Genomic DNA, 11,703 nt, shown 5'->3' with positions numbered 1-11,703 from the left:
TAAGCTTCCGCAATGTATTATTAGGGATTTTGTAACAAATCCAAGATGTGAAAATTGGGGTGTTACAAGCACCGTCGTGGTCGCTGCAACTCCATGCTTCGTCGCCTAAGGAAGAAGAGAAGCAGTGATGGGACCACCGCTCGTAGGCCATCTTGCCGTCGCCCGCCACCGTCCTTTCTGGTCGCAACACCAGCACCACTGCCGCCAAGCCAAATATTGAGACGACCGCCGTGGCAGCCGCCGTCGCCTTTCGTGGACCCGCCATTGCCGCCGGATGAAGGACCCGCCATCGCAGCCGCCTATCGCCGGCGTCCAGGACCTCAGAACAAGAAAGAGAGGTTTTTTAGATATTTTTTTATTATTAATTTATTTCGAAATTATTCCCTGATATTCTTAAAAACAATTTATAATATTTTTTTCCAGAATTGTTACTCGAAAAAATAACAAGTATATATACACATATATGAAACTGGATATATATGTGGATAGATACAGGAAAAGCAAAGCAGTGATATACAAACAGCATACATACTGATAGCAAGCATAAATATATACTCATATTATATAATACAAAATATATATATATATATATCATTTTCAATTTAATCAACTAGGCAGAGATTAAACATGCTCTGATACCAAATGTTAGAATAAAAATATACAATCATAATATATTGTAAATGATTTAACCTGATAGCGGAAGCCATAGGATCGAGCATCTCCAGACATAGTTGTTACATAGATAGATACTTTTGTTTAGAGTGTTTGTCTACCACTTATCTCCTAAGGAACTAGATGGTGTAATTGTATATCCTGAACAAGGAGCAGTGGGAGGACCATGCATATATAGCCATCATTATAGGCTAAGTAACGGTTTCCGTTACTTCTGTTTCAAACCGCATCATAATGGCCATAAATGGCCTATTAGTTGCACCACTTAATAAGCTTTTAACTCATGAAAAATGTTACATTGGAATCATTCTTCAACTTCTCATCATTGGGATTGATGACCCTCCTCTAACAAATGCCTTTGAACCAGGTACATCATCAACTTGGAATAATGACTCCACAAACTCTTGATATAGACGAGCTGTTTCATCCTCAGCACTCTGCCAAAGAAAACCAGCAAGGATACTAAAGGTTAGGAAGAAGAAACATTTTTAATTTAGAAAGTAGAAGTTTCATAGTTCCAAATTAGTACCTTTTTCTTAGGCTATGTTTGGCAAACCTAGCTGAAAAGGTAGCTGAAAGTTGAAAAGTAGCTGACAACTGAAAAGCTATAAGCTCGAAGCTGAAATCTGAAGACCTGTTAAGCTAGCTGTTATGCTTAAAATGACATCTTCATACTGTTTAAACAGTTTAAATTTAAATAGGTTTGTTTATATATTTAAAAATAAAATAGTGAAATCAATATATTTTAATAAAATATAAAGTAAGAGCATATATTTGAAAACATATAAAGTAAAACATAATGTTTATAATTCATAAGATTAATTCATACAAAAATCAATGTTCAAACAAAAATGTCAAATTGAAATAACAACTAAACATATTGAATAAAAAAAAGTAAAAAATGTTTAGCCAAAAAAGTTTTAATTGGGAAGTGTAATGTTATTTCTTTAAAATAATAAGGTTAAAGATGAAAAAAAAAAAAAAAAAGTTAGGAAGCTACTAGCTTATTTTGAAACGCTACCGTAGATAGCGTTAAAAAATAATCTCTTATTTTAAGCTACTAGCTTATTTTAGGAACATTACCAAACAGAGCTTATAGTTTATTAGTAGCTCAAAATAAGTTATAAGCTCCTAAATAAGCTATAAACTTCTAAATAAGCTCTGCCAAACAGAGTCTTAGCCTCTTCCTCTTCACGGTGTTTTTGGAAAGGTGTCTTCTTCCGTAAACTCATTTTCTCACCATATATTCAAATTGAAGCAGACTACAACATCATAACAAATTTACCAGTGCAACAGTCCATGTAAGTAACACAACTGTAGACATCTTAATTAATTAGAAACAAATTAAACAAAATGTGGAAAAAAATGCCTTTAACCTCTGACTTAATATAACAGGGCAAATTTCCATGGCTCACCCTTTTGGAAATTTCCAGTAAAACATCCTGAAAATCAACTCTCCATAACACTTCTTTAAATAATACTCTGTAGATCTGAAGACTTGGAATTTTTTGTATTGATTTCTTTATTTCGGAGTTTGTACTTAATTATTTTCTTTACGATTTTAGAAAAATGTGATTAAGTATTAAAATATTAAATACTATATAATTATACTCTTAAAAAAGTTTAAAAAATAATAATAATAATCCAGCCCTGGAGAGCCCTAACTAGGGTTGTTAGCGAATAGAGCTTTCGACAAACTACTCGTGTTCGAGTTCGGTAAGCGTTTGTTTATAAAGGTAAATGAACATTAACAAGCAAAACTTAGAGCTCGGTTAATAAACGAACAGAGTCTAAACAGTGGCAAGCTCATTTGCTAAGTGTTCGCGAACAAGCTCGTTTGCGTTCGTTTAGTAGTGTTCGTGAACAAACTCGTTTGTGTTCGTTTAGTAGTGTTTGTGAACAAGCTCGTTTAATGTTCCGTTAATAATGTTCGCGAACATGTTTTTATATATATATGTGTTCGTGAAGACGTGAATGTAAATTATTTATTGTTCACGAACAAATTGTGTTCATGAACATGTGCAGATGTTTGGTTATTAAGTGTTAATGAACGTGTTCATGAATGTAAATGAACTTGTTTGTGAACGTGTTTGTTAGCGCGTGAACGTGTTCGTTAACATTAACGAACACGTTCGTGAACATGTTCGCGAACGTTAACGAACGCTTAACAAACGAATACGAACATGATTTTCAAAAACCTTAACAAATGAACCCGAACACGAACACCCCAAAATCCGTAACAAACGAACACGAACAACCTTCGTGTTCGTTCGTTTATGTTCCGTTCGTTAACGACAGCCTAGCCCTAACAATTTTTTCAACATTATTAGCAAGTGATACTTCCCAATTCAGTTAATGCTGCAAAATAGGTACAGGCAAGCTAAGGTTGCACAATCAACTTAATAACGCAATCTTTTAAGGAACTTGATTTATTACAACAAGAGTCTAAAATGCTTACTTCTTGTCACGCTGCATATTATATGCAGGCATAAACGACTTGAAGATATACATACTTGGAAAGATATTATATATATTACTTAAATAGTTCAGTGAAAGCTATGACAGTCTGTGCAGTAGTGAGAGAAAGGAGCCATATTGCTGCAATGGTTGAAATCCCTGCCCACGGACTGTGAAAGTAATCGTGTCTTAGTTTTGCCTTCAACACATTCCACGGTATATTGCAATGGTGAATCAATTTTTTGTAGACATTCCTGTAATAGAAGTCAGCTTGGTCATATGCAACTCCTCTGCATAGATTGTTAAAAAGATCACTCACCGTTCCGTCATCACCTAGTCCACTTACAAAAATTCCCTTCTTGCGAAGTAAGATGACATCCTTGTCTGTATTGATAAGATCATCCATGAATATGGCAAAACTTACGAAATACTTGGGATGCAAATCAGGGGAATATAGCTCGTAAGCTATGAGATTTCTGAAGAAGCTCTCTGATCCATCGTACAGACCAAAAGAGGGGATCTCTAGTACGCTGTGATTGAAGTTTATATCAAATAGACTTGTGGTTTCATTGGAGTTAATGCTATCGATCTTGCCAACCTTTTTGAAGTCAACTCCAGCTTCTCGAAGCTCACTTGCAGTAGGTATATGAGATGATTCGGAGTCAAGGTCTCCTGTACTTGGTTGTTTCCCAAACTTGCCAAGGAGACACGTGCAATTCCCAAATTTGCAAAGGAAAGAATAATGGGATTCAATATCAACGCCTGCTTGTGGTTGTTTCCAAAACCAGCAACAAAAACATGTTGAACCCCTCTCCTGCTGAACCAATCCATTAGTTAGGCGGGGTTGGCAAAGAATGTGCACTACCTCAAGGAAATGCTTTATCTCTTGGATATTGACATTGGTAGAGCGTATAGAGATAACATTCATCTTTGGTAGGACATATCCTAATGTTGTTTTCACCATCTCCGAGAATTCTAGTTTGCTAGGAATACTAATCATGTCATAGAGTTCTCGCAGAACAAAGAAGGGGAGTTGGTTTTCCAAGAGCAGCATGTCACGAACTACACTATTTTCTGTCCCGAAAATCTTGAAAATGGGATCATATTTCTCTGCACCTTCCCTCTCGTAGGCCCCTTTAATAAGAAATTCCACTATAAAGCAACCATCCAGCAATAGCATCTCCACGAATTTATCGCCACTAACTTTTAGGTCGTGATCGTCACCATAATACCTTTCTGCTCTGTCTTTCAAATCCTTTAATTTCTTCAAACAATCCGCCACACCGAATCCTTTTTCATGTGCTCTCTTCAAAAATGATTGTAAATACAATGCCTTCAAACTTTCCATCTTGCTCAATTTCGTATCCCCATGATGGTAAGGCCCGATGGAAATGATCAATGGTGTATAAGCATCCCGGTTTGTTTTACGCAGCTCCTCGTGCACTTTGAATAAGCATGCCTCTGAAGATAATTGTTTTACATTTTGAATCTTTTCTGAAATGCTTTTAAATGCTTCGCAGTTTGCTAAATCTTGTTGATGGCTCCCTCTCTCCATGCCTTCAGTTATACCACCATCTGCTGCCTGTTATTTGAATTATTATAATCCACACTAAACTTATTTATTCTACTCTGTACGACACAAAGTTAATTGTTTCAACAATATTTTTGTAGAAAGAGCATTTATAATCAATTACAAAAATGTACAATAGTAATAGAGCTAATACCCAATATAGTCCTCGACTATAGTGGTTTACTCAATTTAGTTCTAAATGACTTTTTGTGCTCAATTTAGTCCTCGATTTTGATAGTTTTACTCAATTTCGTCATTTGTTAAAAATTTTGTTAGTGAACGGTTAGAAATAGGGTCATAATGGTAATTTCTCATCCTTCATCCCATTTGGGATGATTCCTTCTTCTTCCCCTTATTAAAATCCACGTAGAAGTGCAAATTTTCGTACCAAATCAAATATTTATTTACTCTGTATTTATTTATTTATTTAGGATTGAAGTTGATTTGGTATGAAAATTTGTATTTCTACATGGATTTTAATAAGGGGAAGAAGAAGAAGTAATCATCCCAAATGGGATAAAGGAGGAGAAATTACCATTAGAGCTCTATTTCTAACAGTCAACTAACATAATTTTTAACAAAGGACTAAATTGTGTAAAATCATCAAAGTCGAGAACTAAATTAAGCACAAAAAATCGTTTAGGACTAAATTGAGTAAAACCACTATAGTCGAGAACTATATTGGGTATTAGCTCAATAGTTATATCATGGAGCAAGTATATGTTGCTATTATACATTCACCAAACACATCCTTGTTTTTTATCTTAAATTTATTTTTTTCTTTTCCTTCTTGTACAAATAAAATTAGTGTATAAAAAATATATCATTAAAAAGTTCTAATTGAGATCTTTTAAATGACACACACTTATATAGTTTAAATGCCCACTTTTAGTCTTTTTTGTTCAAAACGTTCCCATTGGCCCTAATAATATTGTGGTATGACCATTATCTTCTGTCAACAAAACCATTTAAATAGCGTTGAATACAAGGGCATTTTGGTCTATTCATTTCTAAGTGTTAAAACTTTTTTTTTCTTTTTTGGTCCTAGATTTATATATATCATTCCACTTTTAGTCCCTTTTTTTTCAGAACATCTCCGTTGGTCCTATCACTATTGTGCACGGCCGTTTTTTGTCCCTTGTCAACAAATATGTTTAAATGACATTAAAAATGATGTTATTAACCGCTCAAAATCCTCCTTTTTTTCTTTTTGATAATAAAATTTATATCAATACATGAGTTTACTGCAAAATCAAAAAAATTGCAACAATTTAAAAAATCACAAGTGTACTTCATTGCAAACCATAAGTCTAGTGCTTAAGTCGATTTACTTCATAAAAATCCAAAATACTTGTGGTTCTATTACCAGGCAAAAAAATGAGGATTTTGAGTTATTAATAACGTCATTTAAACATATTTGTTAACAGCGTCCAAAATTATCATGACACAATAATGTTAGGACCGACATGGATGTTTGAAGAAAAAAGACTAAAAATGGAATAACACATATAAATCTTGGACCAATAGTGAGTGCATTTTGTGTTTTGTACGATTTTGGGGCTGAATTACAAACATTTGGACAAGATTTGAGACTTAATTAAAGATTTCTTACAGGAGAATGTTGCATGACCACATGCACAAGCGTGCAAGTCAAATGGGTGAGTGTAACACTCGATATTTTTTAGACACGATACGTGGCCCGTACATGCATATGGAGCTCGTATGTAGTATCTCTTACTCACTATCCCCTCAGTACAGACGTAAGTGGGTTAGTAAACCATTTTGGATGTCCAGTACGAGAGCAGTACGGTCGTATTGCAACTCGTAAACCTTTATGGCCAAGTTCGTAAAACTTTCTTGGTAACTCTGTCTCTCGTACTGCGACTCGTAAACCTTTATGGCTAGGTTCGTAAAACTTTCTTCGTAACTCTGTACAAGGCCCGTATGGGCGTACGGTGACTCGTACATCGTTATGGAATTTTGAATTTTCCCTAAGTACGGGTGTACTTCCTAGCGTGTAACTTTATGCCCTCTCATGTACAACAGTAGTACGGGCATACGTAGCGTGTATTACGCTCAGCCGAAAAAAAATATATATCTTCATATTATTATTTCGACACTTCAAAATTATTTTACTATATAGTTTATAATTATATCAACCTATTCTTAAATTATTTTGATCCAAAACTATGTTGAAATTGTTTTATTAAATTCACCTTAGGAATATTATAATTTTCAAATTTTTAATTTCCTTATTCCATTCTATTACTTCCTCCCAAATTTTGACCCTAATCCCATCATAACTGTTAGTTCCAGTAGGGTTAGGGTACAAGTCTAGAGGAGGGGAGTGAATATATAGACTTGTAAGATTTTAAAAACGTTTTACGATTCGTCTAAGTGTATCGAGAGGTAACTTAAACGTCTCATAGAGAATGCACAGTTGAAATAATTATTAACCCTTTTGATTGTTTATACGTATACTAGTTCTTGTAAAATGTATAGTTTGATCGTGATAACGTTTGCAATAAAAACAAGGGATAAGGATCAAATAGGTCATCGAACTACACACGAAACTGCAATTAAGCTATAAAACTCAAAAACAATGCAATTGGGTCCCTGAACTACACAAATTCATGCAAATTAACTCAAAGTGACTTAGTCTACTCCACTCTTCTCCTTATAATCTCCTATAATTTCCACATAGATTTTTTGAATATAACTAATCTACTCCGCATCTTTCTACTTCTATCGAGTAGAGATACAAATAAAGAATAAGACTAAATACGGCAATGCCACAACAATCGATGAGTAAAAGTGAAAATTGTTCAAAGTCAGAGATGTAATATGACAAAATTAAAAGAATAGGACTAAATGTGAAGATGCCACAATAGTCAAGGGTTAAAAGTGAAATTTGCTCCTTAACAAAATATATAATCATACAAAAATGTTAAACAACTGTCTATAGTATAGTTGACTGATTTTAATGGTATTAGATTGCTTGAAATTTTAATCGTTTGATCTTTGTAATAAACAACATATTAAATTACTAATAAAAATATCAATTACACAAAATAAGATTTAGGGTGTGTTTGGTTGGGATTTAAGCATAAGGAATGGGTATAATAGTGATTGTTAGTATTCGGTTGATAGGTTTTTAGAATCTTATTATGGGTTTGGAATACCTCATTAATTGAAAAATACATACCCTTATTAAATAAGGGTTTCATCTTCCTTTCTCATTTCTTCCTCAACTATTAATAATCATTCCCATTCCACCCTACTACCAAACATGCAAAATACTTTCACTAAAATTCATTACCATTACTAAGTATTTGATACCATTCCGATTCTCATGTTTTTTCGATTCCCATGTGCGAACCAAACGCACAAGTATTAAGATTTTACCAGTTTTGATTAGACATCCTCTAAGTTTTAAAAAATAACTAATCTCCATTAGGTTTGGCGCAAATTGGCGTTAAGTGTTAGGACAAGCATGTCATTTCTCATTTATTTCATCTTATTCTTATGTTCATCATCTTCTTCCTAAAGGTTCTTTGCCAAAACCCAAACAAGCAGCCCTTTCCCCCCTTTTCCGGTGTCTCTCTCGTTCGGCCAGCAGATTGGAGACGCAGCAGCGTAGACCGCCGGCGGCGGCGAGGCAACCAGGCGGTGTCATCGGTGTCTAAGCTCAGCGATCGGCCATCTCTCTCTCTCTCTCTCACCTTCCTTCGTGTCTCTCTCGTCTTCACTCTGAACTGAGAAGCAGCAGATCGGCGGCAGCTTCTCCAGCCCCCATCTTCGTTCTTGGCTTCAGCGGAGATGGAACGACGGTAAAGATGGCGGCTGGACAGTGGACGGGACCTGCAGATCGACGACGACTGCAAAGCTGTGTCTCGGCGGCGAGCAGGTTGACGACCTCCAGCCCGGCGTAGCAGCTCCTTCTCAGACGATCTTTCTCTCCCTCGGGCGTGTGCAGCAGCAGCTCCTCGACGGCAGCACCGGCGCCCTCTGTTTCCGGCGGTGAGCGCAGAGCAAGCGGCGAGCTCCTCCCGACGGTGAGTCCAGCTCCGGCGTGGCAGCAGGTACGGCAGCGGCGTAGGTGAGGCTTTGCAAAGATAAATTTGGGGGTGGGTGGGGTGGAGGGCTGGGTTGGAGAAACCTCCAATCTAACTCGTCTAAAAAAAATGGGTTAAACAGATCTAATTCGTGCTAAAAATCCTTTATAAACTCTTTAACCTGTTATACCTCTTCTATAAGATCTATTTTCACGACTACCGTAACTCGCACTAGACGTACTTGCCACAACAATTGAAAAAGTAGGTAAAACTTCACAATAAAAGAACTATATATATATTTTTTAAAACATGAAGTTTCACATAATAAAGGAACGCAACAAAGAAAGCCTAGGTTTAATTTTAAAAAAAAAATCACTAGAAGTTATATATATGGAATAAAATAAAATACTACAAAGATGAACAAGTGAAATAGTACTAAGAATGTAGGCAGCTGAAAGAGCAAAGAAGCATACATACCTCACTGCCTTTGCGGTCCATAAATATATGGAAGGGTTGAGTAATTGAATTGGTTTTTATAAGAAAAATGGTTGCAGTTCGGCAAATTATTGCATGGACCATGGTCCACACAACTATGTGGACCAAAAATAAAAAGTACATTATTTTTGTATTGTAGATACATTATTTGATAGTATATATCAAATAATGTACCTTCAGTACAAAAATAATGTACTCTAAACTTATGTACCTACAGTACAAAAATAATGTACTTACAGTACAAAAATAATGTACATTTAGTATAAAAATAATGTATTTTTTATTTTTGGTCCACGCAGCTGTGTGGATCATGGTCCGTGCAATAATGATTGTTGCAGACTTGCAGTTCAAGGTGGCTTGGTGATGGTGTTTACTCTAAGGGTGCGTTTGGTTCGCACATGGGAATCGGAATCGGAATTGATATCAAATACTTGGTAATGGTAATGAGTTTTGGTGAAAGTATTTAACATGTTTGGTAATTGGGTGGAATGGGAATGATTATTAATAGTTGAAGAAGAAATGAGGAAATGAGATGAAACCCTTATTTAATAAGGGTATGGATTTTGTCATTAATGGGTATTCCAAACCCATAGTAACATTCACAAAACCTATCAACCAAACACAAACAATCACTTTCATACACATTCCTTATGCCTAAACCCACCAACCAAACACACCCTAAGATTAACCCTTTATAGCACAGATTTGCAAAGCTACCTAATTACTTTGGCTGTGACGTATGCGGCAAATTATGCTATTGAACCATCTCCCTCTTGTAAGGTGAACCCAAGTTTAAAATGCGCATCTGGAATATTTTATAAATATAGACTTCAAAAATTGTGAATATAGATTCAAAAATTATATTATACTGTTGATTATAGAGTTTTTTAATTATGAATATAGAGTTATGAAATTGTGAATATAAAGTCCTGTAATTATGAATATAGAGTTCAAAAATTGTATAATTAAGATTTAAAATTGGTTTTAAAATTGTGAATATAGAATTTTAAAATTGTGAATATAGACCTGAGTCAACATTGTAAGGTGGATTCGGATTCATGGCATAACAATTGGGGTAAGGATTTGTGAAGTTCACCTACTTTCGCTGGCATGCAATGTACTTGCTTTGGCGAATGGTTGAACACTTCTATTTATGCCTTATTATCATATTTGATTTTAATTAAGATATTTTTTGTTTACTTTTATTACTTTACTATTGAACTCAAATTATTGAATAATTTGTCATTCCTCTTCTCATTCTCTACTTTTGTACTATGAAATCAAAAGTGAGGAAGAAAAAAAAAATTAAAGTCATCGTTAATGCATTCTATGTAGAACTTAAATATATATATATATATATATATATATAGGTCCTTAATCAGGTGAGAACCATGTCCCAGGTGAGAACGTAAGGACAAATCCAAACCATTGATCTAGTAGATCTAACGGTTGAAATAAACAAAATTTTGTAATATTTATGAAAATGACCCCGCTCATTTTAAAAGTTTATAATATTTATGAAAATGACCCCACTCATTTTTTACTTGATTTCTCATCCATCAGATCTTGCAGATCAATGGTTTAGATTTGTCCTCACATCCACACCTAAAGAATTGTTCTCACCAGAATAAAAAAAAAAAAAAATATATATATATATATATATATATAGGGTTGCACTCCCGTGCGACCTAACGCCCAAGTAAGAAATGAGAACGCTTCACAGTTGTCCCGTGTCCAGATCAACGAATCAGATGCAATTTAAAAAAAATGACGCGGTGACATTTTCGTAAATAGCTGAAACTTTGGTGCACCTAGTTTCACTTACAAGTGCACTTATTTTCACTTACAAGTGCAAGTAATTTACCTTGTTAATATTCATGCACCTATTTTCGCAAATATTTTCACTTACAAATGCAAGTAATTTACCTTTTTAATATTCATGCACCTGGTGCAACCTAGGTGCATGTAATTATAACATTAGGTGCACCTAGTTATAAATAGGTGCACCTAGTATTGATGTTCAGTGTACAATACACTTGCACATGTAATAATTTTACTTGCATCTGCAATACATTTTACTTGCACTTGTACAAGTAATTTACTTTGTTAACATTCATGCACTTGGGTGCAATTTATGTGCACCTAGTTATAACATTAGGTGCACTTAGTATTGATGCTCATTGTACAATTTACTTGCACATGTAATACATTTTACTTGCACGAGTGCACCTAGTTTCACTTACAAGTATAAATAATTTACCTTGTTAACATTTATGCAACTGGGTGCACCAAGTTATAACATTATGTGCACCTAGTTATAACGTTAGGTGCAACTACATTCCGGACACGTGGTGTGCTGCGATTCGTCCGCATTTCTCTCATGGGCGGCCCGTACGCACCTGAACGCGATCATATATATATATATATATATATATGTATGTATGTATATATATA

The 11,703-nt window shown here is 34.9% G+C and overlaps 1 protein-coding gene and 1 long non-coding RNA gene across 2 annotated transcripts; one reads left to right on the top strand and one right to left on the bottom strand.

The window, feature by feature from the left end:
• On the top strand, positions 1-1,258 carry LOC116033516. The gene is made up of 2 exons (XR_004100863.1): positions 1-338; positions 1,040-1,258. It is a non-coding gene; the product is annotated as an uncharacterized LOC116033516 (long non-coding RNA).
• A 1,800-nt stretch (positions 1,259-3,058) lies between these two features.
• Positions 3,059-9,244, bottom strand: LOC116031364 (UPF0481 protein At3g47200-like). Its single transcript, XM_031273541.1, has 2 exons — positions 9,232-9,244; positions 3,059-4,711 (listed from the first exon to the last, which is right to left on the bottom strand). Exon 2 carries the CDS (start codon positions 4,682-4,684, stop codon positions 3,206-3,208), a length of 1,479 nt encoding a protein of 492 aa, XP_031129401.1. The 5' UTR covers positions 4,685-4,711; positions 9,232-9,244; the 3' UTR covers positions 3,059-3,205.
• Positions 9,245-11,703: the final 2,459 nt, after the last annotated feature.

The sequence above is a fragment of the Ipomoea triloba genome, chromosome 10 (genome assembly GCF_003576645.1).
Source record: "Ipomoea triloba cultivar NCNSP0323 chromosome 10, ASM357664v1".
Taxonomy (NCBI): Eukaryota; Viridiplantae; Streptophyta; class Magnoliopsida; order Solanales; family Convolvulaceae; genus Ipomoea; species Ipomoea triloba.
Note: the sequence above shows the minus strand (reverse complement) of the source record. Positions and strands in the feature narration are given on the sequence as shown.